Source organism: Ambystoma mexicanum, chromosome 11, assembly GCF_040938575.1.
Source record: "Ambystoma mexicanum isolate Mex_15411 chromosome 11, UKY_AmexF1_1, whole genome shotgun sequence".
NCBI classification, from domain to species: domain Eukaryota; kingdom Metazoa; phylum Chordata; class Amphibia; order Caudata; family Ambystomatidae; genus Ambystoma; species Ambystoma mexicanum.
Window position 1 is genome coordinate 1,292,431,453 of NC_090934.1, and position 26,186 is coordinate 1,292,457,638.

The 26,186-nt window shown below is 46.4% G+C and overlaps 1 protein-coding gene across 9 annotated transcripts in view; it reads left to right on the forward strand.

Annotated features, from left to right (window-relative positions):
* FAM227B (family with sequence similarity 227 member B) overlaps window positions 1-26,186 on the forward strand; it is a 1,598,354-nt gene that overhangs the window by 1,366,993 nt on the left and 205,175 nt on the right. For all 9 annotated transcript variants that reach the window (XM_069624770.1, XM_069624767.1, XM_069624774.1 and 6 more), the window contains one exon: window positions 13,438-13,518. In XM_069624770.1, coding sequence (XP_069480871.1) covers window positions 13,438-13,518 — 81 coding nt within the window. The remainder of the gene's footprint in view (window positions 1-13,437; window positions 13,519-26,186) is intronic.

Sequence of the window (26,186 nt, forward strand, 5' to 3'; positions counted from 1 at the left end):
GAGTTCAGGTGGCATCAATCCAGCAGTGCCTCTGATTGAAACTATATGGACACATTTGGAAAGCTTTCTTTCCATCAGGGTTTTTAAACAGAATGTGCTACAAAACTATAGAAATCTCAGTGTGGCGGCACTCCCTGGGCAACCACAGGCCAACGCAACCAATTGATGGTAGTTTACCAGAAATATGTTACAACGCAGAAGCGTATTAAAATCTCCACAATTGCCCTTGTAAATGTTAATCTAATCACTCGCCTGAAATCTTAAGCAGTCGGCATCAGAATAGGGGCTTTACTCTGAGGTCCTGGCAGAAACTGTAGCTGAAGCTGGGACACCCGCCATTTGCTCTGCTCGTAGACAACCCAGGCATTCCTATTGTTACGAGAAACAATAATTTATCCTCCTGGAACACCTTAGTCCTAAATAAAATACAGATGCTGTGCAAAGCAGATTGCATGGAAACCTTGAACTTCTTACTTCATCTTTGTTCTGTCTAATACCTTCAGTTTCACCCGACTTAAGTCCCTAAACTGGCCAACAACTCTTGTAAAGGCAACAGGCATCATACAATGACTTTGCTGTTCTATTTGCTAACACGGGATATCCTACGATAACAAACAACTACGTTTTAGCAGAGTGGAATCTGGGGTGAAAACAGGGGTTTCCAGAAATGTTCTCTTAATGAGAAGTTAGATTTCCACTGTTGTGTTTATGACAACCACATGTTGGACTTTTGAGCTTTGTCTGTGACTCGGCATCGGCGCATGTGAAAGTTAAGAAGTGAAATGTCTTGCATGTACTTGCTCCAAAGTAGGTCTTTGTGCCCATGCTTCTTTTGCAGTTTGTACCCAGCCATCCTGGCACTCACCTCCATCAGGGACTAGTTCCTTGTCTTTACTAAATTAGCTAGTCACACTGGAAGATCTGACAGAAACGGGAAGGTCTGATTCAATGTGCAGCTTTATCCCAAAGTGCAAAAACTCTGCATGGTTCACTGTCTTTAACTCTCTGCCTGTTTGAGTCCCTCTTCAAAAACTGATCTGTGTTCACAGTCCCCCGTTAAACCAGAAATAAAGCAGTGCTTGATAAAAGGACAGTTCCTTGGGCAGTTTACCTTTACAACCCCCCCCCCATCAACCCTCATTGATTATTATCCTGCCAACAACCAAACCTGGCTTTCAGATATTATCTAGTCTTTCCAACCCACCAGGAGGTCCAGACCACCCTTCCAGCCTGCACCCCAATCGGGCCCTGCACAACAGACCAGGAAAAGCTATGCAATATTCAATGTCTTTTATCATCTCTAATTTACTTTTATAAGTGAAGAAAGACTGAGCACTCAACATGCAAACAATTGTCTGGGCACCAAGCACGCTAACACCAAAGTTCTGCTCCGCTTGCATAGAATCATCTAACTTCTCCAACACTGGGTCTTTCATATATTCACATATTCACGTTCAGTCTGGGGATACTACCTGCACCTAAATGTATAGCAGTTACACAGAATGGTCCATGCTTTTAATGTATAGTCAATCAATTAAACTGGATCCTTTTTTATGGCTAGTGACTTTTCCCTGCTGACCAATGAGGGGATAAGCTTAGGCCCCTCTCCTGGAAGCCATCTCCAGATTACTTACCATATTTCGTGGGTCCTCATGAATGATAAGATATGGAATTTTATTTGTATCGCGCTCATACACAAGTGTTTCAGAGCGCGACGAGGCAAGGGAGGGGAACAAGGGGGACAAAACAATGATCTTAATAAGGCCCAGTGACATTGAGAACGCGCAAGTGCAATAGGGGATAGGGAAGGGGGAAAGCGCTAGGGAGAGGGGAGGAATGGAAAGTGCCGAGCAAGGCATAGAAAACCAACAGCTGGTAGTGCAGCTAGCAAGTTGGCAAGTGCAAGGTTAATGTGCAGACACAGGGTGTCTGGTGAGTGCAGGTAAGGGGGCTGTAGGGTTACAGATACAGACCTAAGTGCAAGGGTTGATAGGAGGCAGTGCGGGTGTGTGGCAGGGTGGCAGGGTCCTGGGCTGGAAAATCGGAGGGTAACCAGGGCTTGGTGTCTAGGCAGACAGATCAGCAAGAGAGAGGAAGAAGGCAGAAGCAAAGAGGAAGGTCTTGAGGTGCTTCGGAACTGAAGATGGATTGCCTCAAGTTTCAGAGAGGCGATTCCAGAGTGAGGCCCCAGCCGAGGAAAGAGATCTACCCCCAACTTGTTGCTTGGAGAAGCGACTGACCCTGAGGGAGTTGGAGGAGCTAAGAGCTCAAGTACAATCTAAGAAAATAATGTTCAAATTTATAACTTTCTATGAAAATATTCTTTTAGCATTTTAACTTTTTAAAGCTTATTGTGGGTTCTTACAGTGTGAAAGGGGTTTGCTGCAGTTTCAGCTGGTTCTGTCTGACAGTACCCATACAGAATTTGAAATTGTCAGACTGGGACAGCCCTAGGATGTAGAATGCCTATACATTGATTGCACAACATGTGTGAAGAAATGCATGGGTTTATGCCACAATACCTTACAAGATAGATAGATAACAAGTCTCCAACCCTGTTCTGAGTAAAGGAAAGTGTTACATTATTCGGCGAAAAATTCTCTAGAGCTGCCTCTGCTTCTACTTAAAAGGAGTGGTCACCAGAGAAGCAAACTCCTCACAAGGGGAGGGATTTGGCTGGAAAGAGGTCTCATAGAGTCAAAGGACATAGGACCCCCACCATACCTTAAGCAAAAGGCTCCTGATGACCCTTCGGGAACCCTTTCAAAACAAATGTCTGCGTCCAAACCCTGCCAAACCAAAAAATATGAAGAAATCTTATAAGATGTCTGAATGGCTGCATGAGCAGGTTACAGCAACCATTTTGACGACTTCTCTGAATCAGGACATGCTAATTTAATGTCTACGGGGACATAAGTACCGGCATCAACAAAACACGTGAATATGTTGGTCCACAACTTTAACAGCTCCCTCATTGATAACTCCGTCAACGGTCCGTCATCACTTCGGGTCAACAGGTTCTTCAGTCGTCTTTGCATTTCAGCTGCATTGTCACTGATAGTGAGATTAACGGATCTGGATGTCTTCTTACAAGAGGTCGCTGACATATCCTCTGAATAAATTTCTGATGAAGACGTGGATGCTATTCCTGCCGCAGAGAAGATGGGGCTACATAAGGCAGGTCTTTCACAGGATGGTCATAAGGATGAATCATTCTAGCCCACTCCCACACACTTGCTACACATTTTTTAACCGTTTTTGAATAAGACCAAACCCTTATAAAGACATCATCCCTCACATACAGAGAACAAGCTCTCACTGTTTCTGGTGCTACATTTCACCTCATAGAAAGATTGCCTGTCAGGGAAAAGCATTCCCCAGTGAGTCCCCACACGTCTGTACTCTGTGCTTCCACCTCCCAGTATGGCCAGTATGAGGACGCTGTTTAAGATCTGAAAGAACAAATGAGGATGGCAAGATAAAACCAGACCTCCAACAAAATGAGTGAGGAGATTCCAGCAAGGAAAGGGGGCAGGATTCATCATCAAGAGCACCTCCTCTTGATGACATTTCTTTTTCATAGCATAATGTCCAATGATTCCACCATGTTAAACCTTCAGATCATCTCCAATGAGAAAAAGACGTTATTGTGTGAAAGAAGGGAAATACGGAGAAGAACTACGAACACCATTCCCATCTTGGACATGTGCTTGGGAACAGAAGCTCCAATCCTAAAGACCTTACCTTTGGCACTGCTCTACACAGCAAGACTAGAAAATATGCATAAGGCACCATAGAACATGCCCTGTGGATTCACCCTAAGCTTCACTCTCTGATTACAGTGGCCTCTATAAAGTGTTCCATCGCCTTGTTTTTCGGCAGCCCCTGACGTGAATGTTAAAGGAATTGGAGTCCAAGGGAACAGTCTCTGCTTGTGCATCCTTCAGCACCTGGCTGGCACACGTGAATGGCGCATGGCCCATAATATGTAGTGCATTTTCCCCAGGAAATGCAAGAACAAGAAAGTTCCATCATAAAGAAGTTAATATTTCCTCTAACCATGTCACCAACTCCATGGTGAGCATGGGCGAGGTAGGTTTCGTACAACCAGCTCATTTGGTAGTATTATTGTGCCCAGAGTTTTCAGACCTTACGTTCAGAGCTGCATCTCTGACATGCTTTTTTTTAAAAAAACTTTATTTATTCGACTTGGCAGCACACAGTAAGGAGCTTTTTGAGAAGGTGTGTGCTTAGAGACCATTTCTATTTCGAGGCACTGAGTAGTAATGATCTGGGGCAACCCAAAGCTCTTTCACACATGCCAGCAACAGTCATTCTTTGATATATTGATATCCTGCTTGCAGTATCTGAAACTCTTCGACAGCAGAGGATATTTTGTGACGTTGGGTCGATGCCCATCATGACATCAATGCTGGTATAAATAGCATGCACTGCGCCCGTTGCCTTGGTTCCGTTTTTCTGCATGCACAGCATGCTTTGGAATGGTTCGACTCACCTCAGCGATTCTTATTCAGAGTTTCTACTCCATAGTTACTAATTCTTCAAATATGTCTACTCCGAAAACAGGGTTTAAGAGGTGTGCAATTGTTGATTCGAAGATGCCGATCATAGATCTGCACAGGATATACCTCTGGTGTCACAGTAAGTCGACGACTGTGGCTCCTGTCAGGTCAATGACTAGCAAGTCCTTGAAGGAGATGAAGTCTAAACTCACCCTAGGTTGGTCTGTGTCTAAATCCCCATCCTCTACTCCCTCAAAGAGGAAATCCTCTTAAGATAGGAGTTTAAGGGATAAATAACATCAAAGGCCTAAAAAACGCTCTAAACATTCTAAGCGGTCGAGGTCAAGGAGCGATTTGCATCACTCTTCATCTTAGTCTTCTCTAAGAAAATCTAAAAAGAGACATCATTGTTCTTTGTCATTTGACTCCTAGCCCGACATGAGACAGGTACATTTCCCAGACAAGTCTGCCTTAGTAGCAGATTGGGAAGAGTTCTATTATAACATTAATGTCTTTTCGAAGGCGGCCCCTCCCGTTACCTCGTAAGAGCCAAAAAAGGCTAACAATCCCACTGCACCTTCAAAATCCGGCAGAGAATAGCCAAAGGCTTTTACTCACGTGCCCAAAAGCCCGGGTCAGAATGCCTCTGAGATGCCTACTCGAGTGGCGTAGACAGTGTCGACATCAAAGTGCATCTAAGCCAAAAGCTTTGATATCTTCATTATCGAAGGACTCAACATCGAAGACCATCAATGTCATCCTTGGATCCATTTCTCAAGTCCTTTTGGATCGATTTTTGAGAAGGAAGACTAAGACGAGAACATGGTACCCTTTGGGTGTGAAAGTTTTGGTGCGCCCAATGTCCCGGAGTAACTAATTTGTGAGGAAGCTCACTACAAGGACTTGGCTACTTGCCTTAAGGAAGCCAATGGCTTAAACGCTTCTCCAGAAGTGGAATTTGCTTCATCTGACACAGCTGCTCATCCAACTGCTGCATACAGGACAGAGATGAACTGAGTATTTGGGTGGGGGACGTCCTGCAAAGGACATATTTATTTACTTATTTATCATTTTTAAAGCGCGCTAAACCCGTAGGCATCAAGATGCTTGTTGCAGAGAAAAAGGTAAAACATTGGAGCATGACAATACTTAAGATTTAACTAGTTACAGGAGAAACAACGAGACATTAAGTGACAGTCTTACTAAAGGTTATGTCTAGTGTCACAATCTTGTGAAAAGAGCCATGTTTTAAGTTGCTTGAGGAAGGCCCAGTAGGAGTGTTCTGATCTTAATATTGATGGGACGGCATTCCAATTCTTTGCCGCAGTAACCGGGAAGCTGAGGACACCCTATCTTCGAAGTTTGAATCTCAGAGCAGTGAGGCAGTGCATGTAGATAGAAAGGGTGGGTCTGGTAGATTGTGTTTTGTTAAACTTTGAAGACCGGTATCTAGGTGCAGTGTTAGGAATTCACTTGTGGGTAATGGCTAAGGTTTTCAACAGTGTGCGTTCACGGATGGGCAGCCATTGCACATTTCTTCTGGCTGCGGATTTGTGGTCTTTTTTTGGGGACGTTCAAAGCTGCTGTCAGCGCATTGTTTTGAATGATTTGCAGCGCATTGATGTTGCGAGCGTTGGTGCCAGCGAATAGGCAGTTACAATAGTCGAGACTGGACCCTCTTGGTGCTTTTGCAATTGTGAGGCAGATGTCTGGAGAGAGGAATGGCCTACAAGTGTTGATTAACTTGGTAGTGTAGGCTGCCGATGAAGCAATTGCATTTACTTGCTTGTTTAGAGACAGAATGGAGTACAAGTAGACCCCGACGGTTTTGACTTTCTGAGAGACTGGGATAGTGATACCGTCAATGACGAAGGGTTTGTAGGCCCTGTCGAGTTTGTTTAACTGGGGTTGTGAGCTGGCCAAGAGCAGCTCAGTCTTGTCATCGTTCAAGCAAAGTGAGTGACGTGCCATCCAAGCCTAGAAGTATGATATACTGTGCCTAAAGTGTTGGTATCAGTAGTATAGTCTCCTGTGATGGGTAAAAGGATCTGAGTATCATTCACATAATTAGTGTAGGAGATACCCTGAGAGTCAAGAAGGTCGAGTGGCTTTGTGAAATCATTGTAAAGGGTGGGTGAGATGCAAGTGCCTTGAGGGACATCACATGTGACTGAGGTTGGCTGGGCTGCAGCGGAGTGAGAGAATACCCTCAACATTCTGTTAGAGAGGAAGGATGAGATCCAAGTAGTTGCCGCCACAGAGAAGTAGGCTGCTAAAAAGTGGTGTTCGCAGAGGATTTGATGGTCCACCAAATCGAAAGCAGCTGAGAGGTCCAGCAGTAGCAGGAGAGCCATTTTACCAGCATCTTTAAACTGGTCCTTTAAGTCAAGAAATGCTGATTCAGTGCCATGTCCCAGCCGGAAACCTGATTGGCGCAAACCCAAGAGGTTGTTGGATTTAAGGTGTGTCTGAATATGTAGGTACACAGCTCTGTCCAGAATTTTAAGTAGCAATGGAACTGTTGTGATAGGGCAGTAGTTAGTGGCAATGTTAGGGCCTAACTTGTTTTTTTTAGTAGCTGTAGGACCCACACATCTTTTAGGTTAGCTGGAACTGAACTGGAGGAGAATGAGTAGTTGATGAGTGAGGAAATGAATGGTGCAGGCGCTTCCGCACAGTCTTTGATGACTGGGGCAGGGCGAATGGCTCCCTGGCATCTGGAAGGTTTGAGAACTTTCATCATTTTGATTACCTCAGAGTCTGAGACAGATTGGAGTCAAAAAGGTGAATATTATGATGGGAGGGAGGGGGTTTAAAATCAAGTAAACCCCCTGATATGAACAGTTTATTTTTCTTTATCAAGATCTTTTTTTGAAGGGATGATATTTTGTCAAGTAAGGCAGTTTTTATGCTTGTGCACCAAGTGTCGTCTTTCGACCAGTTGTTGGGCAGGGGAACTGGGGATTCTAATTCCTGTAGTATAGCAAAAAGAGCTCTGGTGGACGAGTTAGTCTTGTCAATCCGGGCATTGTATGTGGAAACCTTTGCATCAAGTATGGCCAGTTTGTAGTCTTTAGCTAAAGCGGTGAAGAGTGCTTGGTTAGATGCTGTTGGATCATTCCTCCATGAGGTTTCAGATGTCTGTGTTTTAAGAGCTGGAGGGATTCAGGTATTGAGATGGGCCAATGGTTTAGCTTTCGTTACCTCCATAGGATAAATTGTGTTGATGGCACACATTAGGGAGAGATTGTAGGTATTCACCATTGTGTATGGATCACTGGAAGTGACTTGAATGCCAGTGAGGGCATTTAACAAGGGCAGGATGCGTGCTGGAGTGATTTTCCTGGAGTTTCTAGTTAGAGTGGCAGGCAGAGGTGTTGGGATGGCGGGTGGTTGATTCCTGCTAAAGGAGATGATGATGTGATCTGGCCAAGGGCGTTGCGCATTTGAGACTATTGCAATGTTACAGTTTCATTCAGCCAACCAAACTAGGATTCAGCCTTTGTTGTGGGTAGGGCTCAGGATACATTATGTGAAGCCTAGTGCCTCAATGGCGTTCGCTAAAACAAGGGCATTGGAGTCAGTGGTGTCATTGTAGCCTAGGTTGACATCCCCCAGGAGGACGTTCTGGAGGTGGGGTTAGCCTCAGCCGAGAGGAGGTGGGACTTCTGGATATCTGCCCTTCCATTTGTCACTTAAAAACACCATTTTGGAAAATTGGCAGAAACCCGATACCACTCTGGGAATCTGTAAGAAGTTGGTTAGGGAGTATAGACCATCAACTGTTGATCCTGGTTTTCAAATTTACAGGTGGCTACTTCCACCTCTACAGCTGCTGCATATCCTTCCATTCCACCTGACAGGAATGACAAGAAATATGCCATGCTGGCAAAAAGGGTGCTCTCTGCTAGGAGGATGGCATTCAAGGCCATTAATGCATCTTGTGCATTAGCAAAGTAGACATTCACTTTGTGAAATGTAATAACCAAAGCTGCTGTTAACATTCCTGAGGGGGAAATGAGGGATGGCTACAGCAACATTATTAATGATGGCAAGGAAGCAGCATTCCAATCTCTACAATCGGGGTTGCATGCATCAGCAAGTGTTGGACACTCTATGGGATTATGTGCAGTCAGAAGGAGGTTTGCTGCCGATGTCCACTCTAGATTTCTGGAGATGCCCTTCGATGGGTCACACCTCTTTGGGGCAAAGGCTGATGACAGCTTAGAGAAGCTTCAAGCTTCTAAGGCAGCTGCAAAATCCTTGGGTGCAGCCATCCGTCAGCCTCAACAGCAGCACCCGCTTTCTCAGATTTGGAGAGGACAGCCTTTTCATTTCTACTCTTCCTTTGGACATAAAGGTAGAGGGAAGGCTGCCCGAAGAGGGCAAATAAGATTTCCATGTGGCTGTAGAGGTTGTGGAGGAAGAACAGCTCGGGCTGTCCCCTCCTTACTAACGTCTGCCACAGTCACAAAACCATGCTGAGTGCTTGACTCTCAGAATTCCAGTGAGAGGCAGATTGACTCAGCATCTAGAAGAATGGCAGTACATTATTTCAGATGCTTTGGCGATGTAGACAGTAGCTCAAGTGTACTGCCTCCCATATCTAAAACACAAAAACTCCACATATTGTCCCCCGAGCAAGAAATCTCTTCTGGAACCTGACCGTTCCTTCTGCAGTAGGTGCTCTTCCTGCTGGAGAAAGGTGCTATGGAAAAGACTGTGGTGGAGCAATACCAAGGTTGGTACTCAACTTAATTTCTGGTTCCCAAGAAAGACGGAGGACTGAGACGTTTGAACAAGTTCCTCACGAAGGAGAGATTCAAGATGTTCACTCTTTCTCAATCCTCGAGGCCCTTCAGCTCCAGGACTGGATGGTTTCACTCGATCTTCAGTATGCTTAATGTCATGTGCCTATAAATCTCAAGGACAGGAAGTTCCTGAGTTTCACCGTTGGCAGTACTCACTTTCAGTTTCAAGTAGTGCCTTTCGGCTTTACCTCTGTCCGAGGGTCTTCAACAGGTTGATGGCAGTGGTATCAGGGAATCTTAGGGGAACGATTCACATCTTTTCTTACCTAGTCAACTGCTTGATCAGAGCTGGTTCTCCCAAACAGGTTCTGGAAAATCCAAACAGCACCTGCCTCTCTCTCCGCAAACGGGCTTCTCCATCAATTTCCAGAAGACCCAGGTGACCCCTTCCCAAAAGCTGTAATTCATTGGAGCAGACCTGGACTGTTCCTCGGGAAAGGCTTTCGAGTTGAGGGCTCAACATATCATGCAGATGGTGGTGAAATTTCAGGAACACCCAACATCTATCGCCCTTCGATATTCTGAGGTTGCTCTGTCTTATGGCATCCTGCATTTTCTGGTGTCAGGCTGGCTAAGGATGAGGTCATGCCAGTGGGCCATCAGATCCCAATGGTCACAATTCTCAGGCAGGATGACAGATCTTCAATCTGAAGCAAGGTTGCACAGTATCTCGTGTGGTGGCCGTGCAAGGAGAATGTGATGATAGAGGAACCTTTTTGGCAACCCTGGCCGGAGTTGACAGTAGCCACAGATTCTTCTCTCACGGGATGGGGAGCTCACATGAGTGATTTCACGATCAGCAGATTTTGGGCCTCATCAGAATCAAAACCACACATAAGCCTCTTACAGGAGAAGAACCTCATAATAATGACAGACAACACAATGGCCATGCATTAACTCAATAGGAGAGGTGGTGTAGGGTCACTACCACTGTGCTGGGAGGCAATGTAGCTCTGGTTTTGGGTACTTCAAAACTGAATGTATCTTTCGGTGTTTCATCTGGCTGGGGAAGAGAACACAACAACAGATGCTCTAAGCAGGCAGGGCACAGTCCCCCATGAGTGGGTGTTGGCTGCCCAGGAAGTCCTTCTAGAGATCTTCTCCCTTTGGGGCACCTTTTAAGTGGATCTGTTCACCTGCAGTATCAACAGAAAATGTGGCCTGTTCTGCACCAGGGAATTTCCTCTCAGTGGAACTCTAGGGGACACATTCATAGTGGACTGGGAATTTCCACTCCTGTATGCGTTTCCACCAGTCCCTGTCATTCCTCATATCATCAGGAAGTTCGGGAAGTCCATGATCCTGATTGCTCCAGATTGGGCCAGGAAGACGAGGTACCCAGAATTTAGGGACATGTCCATCTGCCCTCCATTTCGTCTTCCTCAGAGAGTGGACCTACCCTTGCAAGAAGTAGGCCGCCTTCACCCAGAAATCAGAACTCTGAACCTTCACACTTTGTCCCTGGGAGGTTAGGTTACAAAGATTGGGACCTCCCGGAAGACGTGATGGAGGTGTTGCTTTAGGCCAGAAGACGAGCAACAAAACCACAATATCACTGCTGTTGGAACACGTTTTGCAGCAGGTCTAGGGCTGAAGATATTTAACCTTTTACTTGTGATACACCTGCAGTGCTTTCTTTTTTGTTACACTTTGCCCATTAGGAGCAGTAGGTGGCTACTGCCAAGGGGTACCTGGTGGCTTTATCCTTCTTTAAATGCACTGCAGAGCAAGGCTGTTATTGTAAAATACCCATTGCCATTCAGTTCCTCAAGGGACTGACACATTTTGTTCCACCTGAGTAGAGGTAGACCTGCCTCTACTCAAATGTCACTTTCATAGTCCTGACTTGGGATCTAAACTAGGTATTAACATTTCTAATGGGAGTGCCATTTGAACCTCTCCATTCTGGTCTGCTCAGATTATTGACATTCAAGCCAGGCTTCCTAGTGGCCATCACTTCTGCTTGCAGAATGAGTGAGCCACAAGCTATTTCATGTAAACCTCCTTTCACTACATTTTTTTGAAGCGGAAGGTAGACCTGAGGGTTTGCCCCTCCTTCCTTCACAAGGTGTTGTCTGAATTTCATCTGACACAAAATATGACCTTGCCAGCATTTTATTATTCACCTCATCCTTCCAAGGAGGAAGAGAGGTTCCACAGACTTGACCCAAAAAGAGCTCTGAGTTTTTATATTGCCAGATTGGCAAATGGTAGGCAAGACAATCAATTCTTTGTTGATTACACTAGACAGACTGGGTCAAGTCATGAATATTGCTGGACCATTCTGGGTATTTCAGAATGGTATTCTTTGGCTGGGAAAGATGACCCTGAAAATCTAACAGAGGAGTGGCATCCACTTTGGCTCTGCAAAGAGGTTTGCCGCTGCAGGACATTTGTAATGCCAAAACTTGGTTTCGATAAACACCTTTTCAACACATTACTCTCTGGACACGTTGTTGGGTCAGGACGCTAGGTTTGGGAAGGCTGTTTTGCTCAATATAAACCAGTAACAAAAATCCACTTGTCCCTCCTCCTTTTATCTAACTGCTATTGAAGTCTATCAAAGACGAGGAATCTTTGGGATGACGCAATCCATTAGAAGAACAAATTACTTACCCCTGGTAATGTTCTTTCTACTTGATGTTCCTCCCACGGATTCCTCGTCGCCCTCAAAGCCCCCCTCTTGCTGTGGATGAATTTTTGTAATGCACTTCTCTCTCTTTCAACGCCCATGCAGGTTATATATTCTCAAGTCGGCTGTGAGAAAGAGGGAAAAACTAGAACTGTGGCAGCAGGCGCAGTGCGTTCTATTCATACAACTGTCGATCTCATGTCCGAGTGCGGGTATGGGAGACTTTGAGGGACATCGACCCAAAGCCACACAACATCCTCTGCTGCTGAAAAAAGTATTGGAAACCGTAAGCAGGATATTGGAATATCAAAGATGAGGAATCCGTGGCAGGAAAATCCAGTAAAAAGAACATTACCAGAGGTAAGTAATTGGTTCTTCTTGGTCATTGTGAACTTTTAGTTGCCCCTAGTCCCAAACCAATTTTTCACTCCCTCAGATGTTTCCTGAGGATTGTGATAAATGACGCCCATTGTCAATTCGCGCCCATGTGTGTTCATCAAGTACCCTGACCCAGTGACTGCACCTCTGCGTCTTCCAACTCTTCTCAAATTTCCTCATTTGGATGACCGGCTCATTAGAAGTCTCAGAAATATGTGACTTTCAGATTCCAGGTAGACCTGTAAAAAACACTCTGTGAATGCAATGAAAATGATAAACCCGACAAAGGAATCGCCATTGACCGTCGTTTTTCTAGGTCTGCTAGACACTTGGCTTTAGTTTAGCGGTGTGAAATCAGCATTTAGGAATGGCTGTACAGCGTCTTAGGTTTTTAGCACAGTGCCAGCTAACGTAGCACAAGGGAGCTATCATGCATATGCCACTCCCCAGTTGTGCCTGCCTTTCCGCTTTGCTCTGTATTTGTGAATGTGAAATAACAGAATCTAATGATTCCTGGATATTTCCTTTTGCCAAGAAAGCTTTTAAAGTAATAAGCCTTTGGAGACAAACCACAAAAGAGAACCAGCAGCATGATGACCGAGTGATGAAGGGTCAACCATAGTGTTACTCTGTTAGTTGTTTTCTTTTTGGCAAACCGCAGCTTTCGACATTGTATGTGTGCCCTATCAGCGCTGAGTGCTGACTGTCCTGTTGTGTGTGGCATTCTTCAGAGGTGTTTGGGGGAGGTGTCTCACCATCCTTCTTTGGGGTTAATCTATGCGGGTATTTCATTATATTCAGCCCCTAAAGGCCAAGCAGAGGAGGAGACTTCAAATAGCGTTTTACACACTGGGCGTTTGCCATTGTACATGTCATTGCGTTTCGACCCAATCACTGTAATGACTGGTTTGCAGTGTGCTTATACATCAGAAGGAAGTACTGAATGCGTACACATTTCTTGTGTGAAATATTGGACTTTGTGTGACATTGTACGCTTAATAATGTACTACTAGAATAAACTTGGATGAGCCATTCCAATTAGATTCCAAAGCTATCTGAAACTGAACCTGTTTTGCCTTGACTGCAATACTAGAACACCATCTGCTCCAACCTATCAAGATGTCATCAAGGAGGCAGAGGCATTCAGGAAGAGTTTGCGCAAGGATTACACTGCGTAAGTATCATGTGAACATGTATGTATCCGGGAAATAATCGCACTCTATAGTGACTGATTTATGACTTGCACCATCTTAAAATATAATGAAATAACTGGGTTTAAAGGAAAGATGGGTATCACAGGGGTTTAAGCATCATGCCTTCAGGTTAATTCGGACAGACTTTAGATTTTTTAATGAAGAGCAGAATTACTTACGATAACCTTAGGATTTCTGCTGTTTAGCAGTTTTTGCTGAACCTTTGTGGGAAAAAGGATGTATTGAGTGTGTCCCCTTTCCCTGTTGGACAAAAGGACAAAAGACCATAGATTTTTTTTTTTTTAGATAATGCACCATTCAGCCCAGATTTACAAACATATAGGCAGGGTTCAGCACTCTGCGGCTCTCCAATTGTTTAGGACTACAGCTCCCATGATCCCTCACCATTGATAATGCTGGTTAGGACTAATGGGAGCTGTAGTCCAAAACATCTGGCGATTCAAAGGTTGCAGATCCCTGATTATAGAGACAGATTAAACACGTATGCAACGATTCTGAACTACATACCTGGTGCTCGGTAATAATTCGAGAACATGTTTTTCTTTTCAGACTCAGGGGTCAGATTACACTTGTTGACTAAATTAAAGAAATGAGATGCATCAAATAGCAATCGCTGAGTACAGTGAAAAAAATGTGTGCTTTTCACGATTGTCTCCGTTATCTTTCAAAACAGTAACACGTTCAGCATAAGCAGCTCCCTACCTAGGAGGGTCATGGGGGGGGAGTCTGGCGTCAGTGTTTTTTCGGATGATTTGGGGATCGCATTGAAACTAGAGATGTTTTGCTTCGGTGTAATATTCATAGTTAGCTTAGTATTGAGTAAGTAGGCTCCAGAGTCTGTCAACTTTTTAAGCAAGCGTATAAACATTGTCTGCTTTAAGTTTTCAGTAGTGATTCTCCTTTGAAGAGGTGCATTTACATTGACAGTTGGATCTTCACTGAACAAAACAAATAGTGATAGATGGAAATGTATGAATTATCCATTGCCAGAGATTATTCCTCTAGATAGTTTTCCATTCTGTATTTATAAGTCCATCTGTGCCATTACAGAAGGGGACGTGTAATATGCATATCAATTTTTGTGCCCAGACACAGGGGGCAGTTCCTGTTTGGTCACAGCCCTTCTGCTAAGGACAACACGCATTCCCCTACATTTGTCTAGCCATTGTAGCATCAACAGCGATCTGCGGGCTCAGGAAACTAGCGTTGGTTTGCTGGGGACCCAGGTCTAGGCATACCTGACCAACTGAAACTAATAATTCATGGAATGAAAGCTTTAAATGCATCATAAAAACCTGTATTTCTGGAGGGGCTTGGCCTTGAGCTGCTTCGATCGGCATGTCTGCATAAGAGCTCAAGCCTGGCCCAATGCACCGTTCGCCAAAAGTGCTGCTTCCAGAGCCCGTCGGAGCCCGGAATCGAAGTTTCTGATGGGGGAAACCTTCTGCGGCTACCGCTCGAGTGGGTCCCAGCTCCGACGCTGATCCGACCTAATGCGGTACCTCTCTCACACCAGGACTCACTCAGCGGTTAAATGGCCCCTGCATCCCCAAGGCCTGGAGACCTTCCATGAGGGGGAGGGGCTGGCATAACAACATCGATGCCTAAAGCCGGCGAAACTGCCGATGTAACTTCAGCCTGCTCGCCGCTCTGCCGTAGGCTGCCGCTGCACCCATCGAAAGACCTACAAGCCAGGACTACTGTGCCCCTACCCCGGCACTCTTCGCAGCGGATCCCCGCGGCAGTCACAGGAGGAGCCCCGTCTCGCAGCTTTCCTCCGCAAGCTGGGACCCACTCGTCTTTACCCACCTGGCTCCCGCAACTCCCCTGTCTCCTGTGCAGCGGCAACTCAGCACTGCTAAAAAACCGTCAGAGCCGCCAGGAGAGCTCAGCCCGCCTGTCGCTCTGCCGCGGGTGATCGCTGCACCTGCTGAGTGTTCCGCCATCCTGATCTGTTGCAAGGGTGGCCCTGGATCAAAGCTGTCGTCCGCTGGCTGAGCCCCACTCACCTGAACCCGCCTGTCTCCCGCAGGGCTCCCTCTCGGAGTCGCTGACTCCTGCACCATGAAAATCTGAACGCACGGGGGGAGGCTCAGTGTGCGCCCGCCCGGATCACTGCAGGAGCAGCTTCTCTCAGCCCCGCCCACTTTCCCCATAAACGCCTGCTGCATCCCGTCCCGTGGGGCGGAGACGAGCGCTGCGGCCTTTAGTAGGGCCACCTCAAGCAGATCATACCGGCCCATCAAAGCAGAGCCCAGAACGTAAAGCAAAGTACAGGGACGAACACAGCGGGCTCCCAGCCGGGCCCGCCTCAAGCAGCAGACCCCGGCCCATCAAAGCAGAGGAGTGATACTCTACCGGTTGACAATCCGGGTCCTCAGCACTACCGGTGACTCTAACCCTGCGGGCCTGCGGGGGCTACTGTTCCAGCCACCCGTCCAGGCTGTTCCCAACAGGCCGGGGCCTCCTCCCCGCACCCTACTATCCGCCCAACACCTGCACCCGCAGACCTCCCCGGGGACCCGACCTGGAACCTCCAGCAGCTGGGGAGCTGCATGGGTCTCCTGCATGAGCTCCGACATTAAGGGGATCCAGAAGCAACACACAGGGACCCACCCGGCCACATCACCAGGGGAGCCGGCCCATCCAGGAATACAGCGCCCAGCTTGGGGCCCACCGGGCCAGAGGAACGGACCCTCATCGGCAGCCTGACCAGGTTTCTGGGTCTTCGGGCCCGCCAGCAACGACAGCCCTGCGGGCCTGCGCAGAGGGTTGCCCCCGGAGTCGGACTGACAGCCCAGCACTCAAAAGTTCCAGCACCCAGAACTGAAGCAGAACCGGAAGCGCGGACCTGCGGAGGTAATTGCTTGCACCCGGCGGGGAACCCCTGTGCAGCCTCCGGAGCGCCATGGGGGACCAGCGGAGTGGCGCACAAGGGCTTGCAGGGAGCCCCGCAACCCAGGACTATCATCGGGCCCCCTTACCTGATTGCGGTCAGCTTCTGCCCTGCGCGGAGTAGCATTCCGGGGCTGGTAGCAACACACGCTCCTCAGATACCCCAGACACTTGAGAGTGATCCCAGCACACAGAAACTCTTATCATCCGGAGCAAGCGCAACCGTACACACCACCTGGGGGACAACTTGGCGAATCTCGTCCCCACCCACTTAATCACCCGCAACGTGAGCACTGAGGAATCCACAACCTCGAAGCTGTGTCCTGGAGGGGGGGGCCCTCCCGAAGCAGAGGAATCGCACAACACCTGCCACTGGCAATCGCCAGAAGCCACATCACATCAGCTCCAGGGATATGAGGTGAGGAGTCGGGAGGGGAACGTAGCCGGTACTGACTCATGTGGGTCCCCAGAGTTAGTGCCTGCAAGCAAATTGGCCCCAGTACCAAGTAACAATTGACAGCAGAGCCCGTTTGGCCTGAACCCACGCCAACATATCCTCCCCACAACCCAAACACCTCAGCACTACCCAAGAGTCACCAAGGAGCATACAGTGACACGCCTTTGCCGGCAATAGCCATATCGGGGGATGGAAGTTCAGCACCAGGTCCACAACTGAGCACATGAAGGAGAAGCAGAAATATCTAAACAGAAGCTAAGCCATATAGATTCACCGTCGACAAAATGTCTAAAAGTGGGAAGACAGCCAAACAAACAGACATTGCCGCCCTCATGGCTACCTCAGCCACTGAAAGGTCTAGAAAGATGAATCCACCGGAGGTCTCCAGCAAGAATAGTCCTCCCGCATCGGCTGTACCAGAGCTCAACCCATCACAAGTAGCCACTAAAGCCGATCTTCAAGACCTATTATCGGCACTTACTAGGGAAATACAAAAAACCGGTGAAGAAGTCACTAAGAAAATCAACTCCTTGGACAAAAGGGTGGGGGAAGTCGAACACCGAACTACTGAACTGGAATCGGAGGTCTGCGACCAAAGATTCAAAAATGAACACAAGGACAGAATAGCTGCCCTCGAGGCGAGATGCAACACTCTGGAAGCAAAACAGGAGGATTTAGAAAACCGATCACGAAGGAACATCTGGGTTCGAGGAATCCCATCCTCCATCCCAAAGCAGACCTGAAATCCTACATATCGGAGCTCTTTCGATTCATAATTACCCTACCGGACAACTCACCACTAGAGTTAGACCGGGTGTACAGAACGATCCCGAGGAAAACATCTACGTTCCCCCCAGATGTTCTGGTGAGGATACTTTTTTTCCAAGTAAAGGAGGATATAATGCGTGAAGCAAGGCAGATGCGCCAAATTACCTTCCAGGGATCTACAATTTCATTATACCAGGACCTGGCGAACTCAACTCTCCAAAAACGGAAAACTATGCAGCCACTAACAGTGTGGCTACCCGAAAAGAAAATCCCATACCACTGGGGGTTCCCCACTTCTGTAAGATTCATATGGGAGGGATCCCAGAGACAAATTCAATGAATGAAAGAAGCGGAGAAACTTATGGGCCAGAGGAGAGCAGAAGTGGACTCCGAATCCAAAGAACCAAACCACCCTCGCCAGGACAAATCTCTGGGCGGAGAATGGACAAAAACCAACAGACGGCGCAGACTCCGGGGCCCCCCTAAGAAAGACAGCGACATGGGATGAGTACCCTTCAATGGCACCAGGGATCTCTGGCCCTCAATCCTCAAACAGCGTTCACTCAGGATCGACAACGAGGCAACCTGTGAGAGAGAAAGTTACACACCAGCATTCGAACAAAGCGAGAGCAATGACTAAGCTCTGCCAAATTTCATTTTGCCAGCCCAGTTGGCCAACATCAAGCGTATTGGTGCCACCAGTTTCCCAGTGGCAGTAGGATGACGTTTCTCCTACCAGCTCAAAGTTGGGAGGGGGGGGGGTCTTAAAAGGACACATCTAAAGTCTGCGACTTTAATCATCTCAAGTTATGTCCTTTTCTTACAGCATTACAACATACAATAACAACAACAAGAAAAATACCATTTCAATACAACCACAGAGCCCGCTTACTAACTTTACAGATCCAGGTGGGGGACGAAATAGGAGGCATACTCAACACAAAAGAGTAGGTGATGGCTGATACAAACGAAATAAGAATCCTATCCTGGAACATCCAAGGGATGAACTCACCAAGAAAGCGCAGATCAGTGGAACACCGGCTGGATCAACTATCCGTAGACATTGTGTTACTTCAAGAAACCCATCTATTACAAGAAGACGAACACCACATAAGGTTCAAGAGATATAAGAAAGCCTATTTCGCCACAGCAGGGAAGAAGAAAAGGGGGGGTAACGATATTACTAAGTGACAAAGTCTTGCTGTCAAAGATCACAATAAGAAGAGATCCAGAGGGCTGCTTTCTCTTACTCAAAGGCCTCTTCGAAGAGCTTACCATCACAATTGTCACAATCTACAGTCCCAACACATCTCAAACCAGCTTCATCGCGGACCTTCTTCCAGCCAGCTCAGCTTTTCGTGAAGGCCACTTGATCATTGGTGGGGATTTTAACTCCGTGCCAAACACGCAGCTGGACAAAACTCTGCCCCACCCCCCACACCACAAACGCAGACTTCACACAGGCTCTATCCCTAGCTAAACTGTTCAGAGAAACAGAGACCGTTGATGCCTGGAGACTATTTAATGACAATTCACAAGACTACACGCACTACTCCAATGTTCACAAGGATATTCAAGAATAGACTTTATCCTAATCTCCGGAGTGTTGTTCCCATGCGTAAACCATGCAGAAATCCATACCTGCATGATCTCCGATCATGCTCCAGTCTCCGTGAATCTAGCCATATCAGGCCAAAGAAACCCTATTCAGAGGTATTGGAAATTAAACGACTCCCTATTACTAGATGTAAGCATCAGAACAGAAGTGGAGGACACAATAATCAACTACTTCAAAGAGAACATTACGTAGACCTCTCCTATCAATGTCATCTGGGACGCAATGAAGGCGGTAGTCAGAGGCTCGCTGATCGGGGCAGGAGCGGAACAGAGAAGAATATCAAACATCGCAACAACTAAGCTGGAAAAAGAAGTGGTCCAACTAGAAGCGGAATTGAAAGCACGCTACACCAGAAAAGTAGAAAGATCCCTGAGAAAGGCTAAAATAGCTCTAGAAATGCATTGTGCCGACCGAACAGTCAAATCATTAGCTTATACAAAACAGTTCTATTACAGCAAAGGGAACAAAGCAAATGAAGTACTAGCGCAGAAGCTAGAAACGATCCACGGCCGGAACAACATTCTCAAGCTACGAGGTGAAGATGGGAAGCTGCACTACTCCAAGATAGATAAAATCAATGATCTGATGAGGCATCATAAATCTATAATGTCCGGAGATCCTACGGTTCTATACAAGCTGCCGGAATACCTGAGTGCTATATCCCCCTCAAAGCTCACCCCAGCTGGAATCCCTGGACGCCCCCATCAATATTGAAGAAATTATCGAATCCATCAAAACCCTCAAATCCACCGCTCCTGGCCCAGATGGCCTCTCCGCAAACTTTTACAAAAAATTTGCCAGAATTTTAGCACCCCAGATGGCCGTCTTATTTAACTCCTTCCTGTCCGCAAGATCAGTCACTAGATTAATGGCCGAGTCGTTCACAGTCCTGCTACATAAACCCGGGAAGGATCCCGAATTACCTGACTCTTAACGCCCGATATCACTCCTGAACAATCACGGCAAGCGTTTCGCCAAAGTACTAGCCAGGAGACTGGGGCCAGTCCTCCCGTTCTTAATTAACCAAGATCAAACAGGGTTTATTCCGGGAAGAGGGACCCACGACAACATTAGGCGAACAATAAATATAATTGAAAGCACCCACAAAATGAAGGTAGGGATGGCTGTGATCTCATTTGATGCCCACAAAGCCATCGACCTAGTAGACTGGGGTTACATGCAAGCGGTTCTCGAACATTTTGGCTTTGGCCCCAACTTTACCACTTGGGTGATGGCTAATTATCAAGTTCCCATGACGCAACTGCGGGTCAATGGCACCAGGTCAGGACATATACACATATCTAGGGGCACCAGGCAGGGTTGCACACTCTCACCCCTGGTTTTCGCCTTGTCTATGGAGCCCTTTGCTGCTAGAATTAGACAGAACGGGAGTATAAAAGGGATAACGGTGGGAGACCAAGAATACAAAATCGCGTTATACGCAGATGATGTATTAATCACAGCATCAAACTTAGCAACATCCCTGGGAGCACTATGGGAGGAAATTAGGGAATTCGGGGCTCTATCAGGATTCAGGGTGAACCTATCTAAGTCCTCAGCCTTAGCCATCAATCTCTCCACACAAGAAAGAGATTCCCTAACCCCCCTGTCACCAATCCCATGGGCTAAGGGTGCAATCGAATATCTCGGGTCCAAATCACAAAAGACCCAACACGGTTGTACTCAAGCAACATCCCGCAATTAATCCATGACCTGTAAAACGACATTAAAAGGTGGAAACAGCATGAAATCTCTTGGTTCGAGCGAATTACCGCCGTCAAAATGAACCTGATTCCCAGATGGCTGTACCACTGCGCAGCACTACCAATACATGTCCCGGGCCCAGACCTAAAAACTCTACAAAAGAAAATACTAGAATTTGTATGGGGAGGGAAAAAACCCTGAATTAACAAACAAATTATGCTGAGGGGGAAAGCACAGGGGGGGCTTATCCCTGGAATCCCTGGAAGCCCCCATCAATATTGAAGAAATTATCGAATCCATCAAAACCCTCAAATCCACCGCTCCTGGCCCAGATGGCCTCTCTGCAAACTTTTACAAAAAATTTGTACCTAGCCAGACATGGCTAGGTACACCCTAGCCGCTCAATTATCACATGCATTCTCCTGGGTGCAAGAAACAGACCCCCCAAAATGGAAGCAAATCGAAGAATTCTGGTGTCTGGTCCAATTATCTGATCTCCTACACCTACCAAACATAAAGCGAAAGGCAAATAGCGGTCACCTATCAGCCACGACTGTAACAGTCCATTGCTGGAAAGCTGCAGCTCGGAAATGGGGCATACAGAGCGCCTTGGGACCCCTGACCCCCGTCTGGAATAACCCTGACTTCTCACCGGGAAGGCCCCCGCTGGATTTTCAAGTCTGGATAGAGGGTGGGCTGGGTAAAACTAGCCTCTTTTTGGAAGAGGGCTCGCCCATCACGTTCAAGAGGTGCAAAATAAAATTTGGAGTGGGGGAGCGGGAAAGATTCCGCTATACCCAAATCGGGCACTGGATGTCCCACAGGATAACCCGAGAAAAATGCTCTAGAGAACTGACAGCGCTGGAGCTCTCTTTAACAACACCAACCAGTAGGGGTAGGACCTCGATCATCTACAGCATCCTAGACAGGTCAGACCCCGCAAAAAAAGAAAGATATATGCTAGAGTGGGAAAAGGACCTTGGGTGAGAAATAGCGGGGGAAGAATGGGGAAAAATATGGGCCAGATTGCACGAAAGCTCGCAATGCATCACAAACGGGGAAGGGGGTTATAAACTTTGCTATAGATACTATATCACCCCAACCCAAATTCACAAAGCCAACCCGGATATCCCTGGAACCTGCTGGCGTGGTTGCCCAATCCCCAGATCATTATTTCACTTGCTTTGGTCCTGCCCAAAGGCAGAGGCATACTGTAAAGAAATCTTAAAACATATTAAAGAAATCTCCGCTCTCTCCATACCCTGGGACCCAGGAATTGTCCTGTTGGGTGAAACTGGAAACAGGGCATTTCCGATCTCAGGGCAAATACCCCGCCTATGCACGCACCTACTGCTAGCGGTAAAAATCGCAATGGCCCGATTGTGGGAAGGCAAAGGCGGCCCTTCGATAGCTCTATGGTGGTCCAAATGTTGAGACATAGCAGTAGCCGAGAAAATCACGGCAATACGAGCAGGTTCCCTGAACAGAACCCTGAACATATGAACCCATACATGGACTACGCGGCTAAATTCCCAGCCCTCACAAAGAGGCCCCCACTCACCAGATGGCTCCAATGTAGCCCACTTCATTGAACGCTGGATCTCACTCAAAACACGTCAAAGACAAGGTTCACACCCAGTTATGAACAACATGGACCATCGATAATGGCAATAAGGCCAGCAATAGTCCCCTCAACCCACAAACATTTCGAGAGACACTCCACCGTGAAATAATTTATAATTATATGCATTGTTGTAATTGTTATATTGCTTTGAAAAAAACAATAAAATGTTGTTATAAAAAAACTATTTCCCCAATGCAGCTTTCTATTTCATAGTATAATTCTTTATCTCAGCTTGGACACGGAATAAAGGAAAAACGATATGCAAATCCGTTATCATGCCACCCTCAAAGCACTCTTAACAGATAGATCACATCCCTTCTGCACAGAATACAAACAACCCAGACATGTTTTGGCCTCTTTTGAACTCCCTAGTTAAGTATAGCTTGGAAATCTGGGCACACTAAACATGGGCGCAGGGTCTGTGCATTCTTGTCACTGAGAATATCCCAATGAACGACCGGTTGGTTCATCAACAGAAATTGTTCAGAATGTATTTGGGCAGCTTCCCATTCCATCATTATTATCTTGTATGTGCCATATTCCGATCAGTATCAGTACAACTTCTGAAGGAGCCGGCCGACCTAACTAATACGTCACACTTGTTCAAAATGAAAGCACCCATAATCCCAGATACATTTCTGTATCAATGGTGAACAGCTAAGGACCCTAGGCAGAGCAAGCTTGGCACCCACATATGGGTACACCCATGTTACTAAGGTGTAGTCACTGAAGTAACTCAAAAATGTTGGCTGGAAAGCTTTGTGTTGTGGCCCACTCAATGATCATGCACACACTGGTTAACTGTAACAGGTTACTTGTTCTTACTGTCTTTTGTGCTTGTAAGTAATCATCTTGATGTGATGGTGCAGGCTGTCGAGATGTGCCAGCTGCAGGCTGATGCTGGACCAATGTCAGGATGAATGCCGGGGCTCCCTTGGCATCTGTTCCAGGTAGTGTGGTCACAATGGCGCTTCACGGGCAGTCCCCGCCTACGCCGGGTCGCGTCTTCTCTCGAGAGGTCAGGCGTGACTTCTCACAAGCTCGTCAACTCTGCACTCTGATTCTCCCCAACTCCTGTGAATTCAGCTGGGCTGCTTTCCAGCAATTGCTTTTCAGTCCGTCTTTGTCATTAGGGAAACAGACAAAAATCGAGTGCAAATCAGTTTGCGCAGGTCCAAACATCTAGGTCACATCTCTTACCCCAGAGAAGCAAAGTTTGATCTAGAGCCACCCCTTGGGTTTTATTTTCTATCACATATCTAGAACAAATATCCTGTGATGAGGGCAGCAGTTTCTCGCTCATTAGCATCAGAACCACAGAGGAACGCAGAATTTTACAAACAGTTATTATTCCGAAAGAGGCGGCCATAGGTTTACCTTCTTGCAACTTTCATTTCCTCTGCTATTGATACAAACATGTTTTTCTGTTTATCGAAAAAGAGGCCAAGGGGGACACAAAGAGAAAAGGCATTGGTTCGTACTTGTGCATTCTAATTTAGGAATAGCTCTGATTCTGAAAAGGTATTTGCTCTTGTACCTCATTGAATCATTCCAGAACAAGCAATCAGCTGAAGCAAACTCACTTGTCATGCATACACGATTAGTGCCACACTGGATAAACACCAGTCCAGCACATCCTTAAGTTGTGTAGCCTCTCATTTAAAAGCAATCATTTTGTCATCCACTATGTTTGTATTAATCATTTGATCTCGGTCTAGATGTCTGCATTACTGGAATGAATTGTATTAGTAGCCCTCATCAAAATATGCCCCTCACTACCCCCCCCCCTTTTTAAAAAATGAAGTTCCAGGCTGGCCTAAAACCTCTGAAAGGACACCACTAGTTAAATCCTTCTCATGCACCTGTTCCTAGAAACATACACATTAAGTGCATGCGCCCCGTGGACATGTGAGTGAACCTCAAGGACATAGCAAATAATATGAAATATGACTAACACTGAGATTATTTTTTTTTATTTTTTTTATTGGACTTTATTTGGTTCTACAAATGTAACAACCTTTTGCCATAAAACAGAACATATACAGTACTTCAGGTACTGTGACCGTTAGATGTTATTTCTCTATTCTTTTAAACATTTCTAATACTAATTTCACCAAGGCCAGAGTCACTGGAGTTTGGTTTCCCGTTAAGTTTCTTCCACCAGTCTTCTTTTGATCTACAGGCATTATTTTTCGTGAATTTGCTCATCATAATACTCCTTGCATCTTCCATTGCTGAGCAGCACATAACCAGATGTTTCAGAGTCTCCGTTGAACTTTCTTTCTCAAACAATCTGCACATAGCGCTCATCAGGGCATTCCTTCTTCTGCTCTGAATTTCAGCGGTTGGGAGTAGGTTTAATCTCACTCTCAGAAATGGATCCCTGAAGAACCAGTTTGGAAATAATTTTACGGTATTTGGGCAGGGTATTCAACTTCCTTGCTTCTATGAGCGGTTTCCCATTGTGTTTCAGGTGTTGCCTCTCCTCTTGTGTTTCAATCCAGTCTTTTCTGTAAAGTTTCTTCTTGATGTTATCAGGGTTATTACGTAATGTGTGAGTGGTTTCTTCTAAGTCAGTTATAATGGCTTGGCAAATCTTACCCCATTCGGTTAGCGTTGTGTCGCTGTTGTGAGTTAACGCTTCCCTAATGGCAAAGAAGCCACCTCTCTCCGGCGCTTCCAAACATTTACTAAACAAAGATAGTGATTTCCACACAACCACCGTATTCATGGATGTTAACCCCAACTCCATTCAAAGCGCCTGGATAGGAGTACTTTTCGGAACGATGATGGACCAATTTTTCTCATGGAATGAACATTTTAACTTAAACGTGGAAGGGCTTTCATACGGTCGAAGGTGATGAGTGGATCCAGTGAAAAACCACAGAATCTTTAAGAAGCATTTGATCTTGACTTGCAAGATTTCTTGCTTTTGCTGTCAGAAGAACCAACCTGGGCAGATGGCTGCAGCTCGTGTTCAGGCAAACCACCCAGGTATAAGAATGACGAAACCTGGGGAATTACCTTGCCCTGTAAGTGTCAGGTTTTGCTTCTCTTGCGTCGACCTCCAGCTCCTGCACCAAATGACATGATCTTGGACTTATTTGGATTAATTAGGAGGCCATTTTGCTCAACATAGTTTTGGAGGGCGTCCAGTTGGCGCTGCAGGCCCACCGATGTCTGGTCAACCAAGACCACGTCATCAGCGTATAGTAGCCTCTGTATCTCATTCACCACACCACTGATCTTAGGCGGAAAGCATCTGATGTTGCTGAAAGGTTGATCAATGTCTGAGATGAACAAGTTGAAAAGCTCCGGGGCCATTGGACAGCCCTGTTTCAAGCCTTTGTTGGTTAGAATCTTCTTGCTTAACAATTCAGATCTATCCAATCGGATTCTCATCGAAGTGCATGAGTGGAAGCCCTGGATGACTTCAAGTGTGTATAGAGGGCAGCCCCATTGCCATCATTTCGCCCATAATCTTGGACGATTAACAGAGTGAAAGGCCGATGTCAAGTCAATGAAGGCGGCATAGATCTTCTTGCCTTTGTTTCTTTCTGTC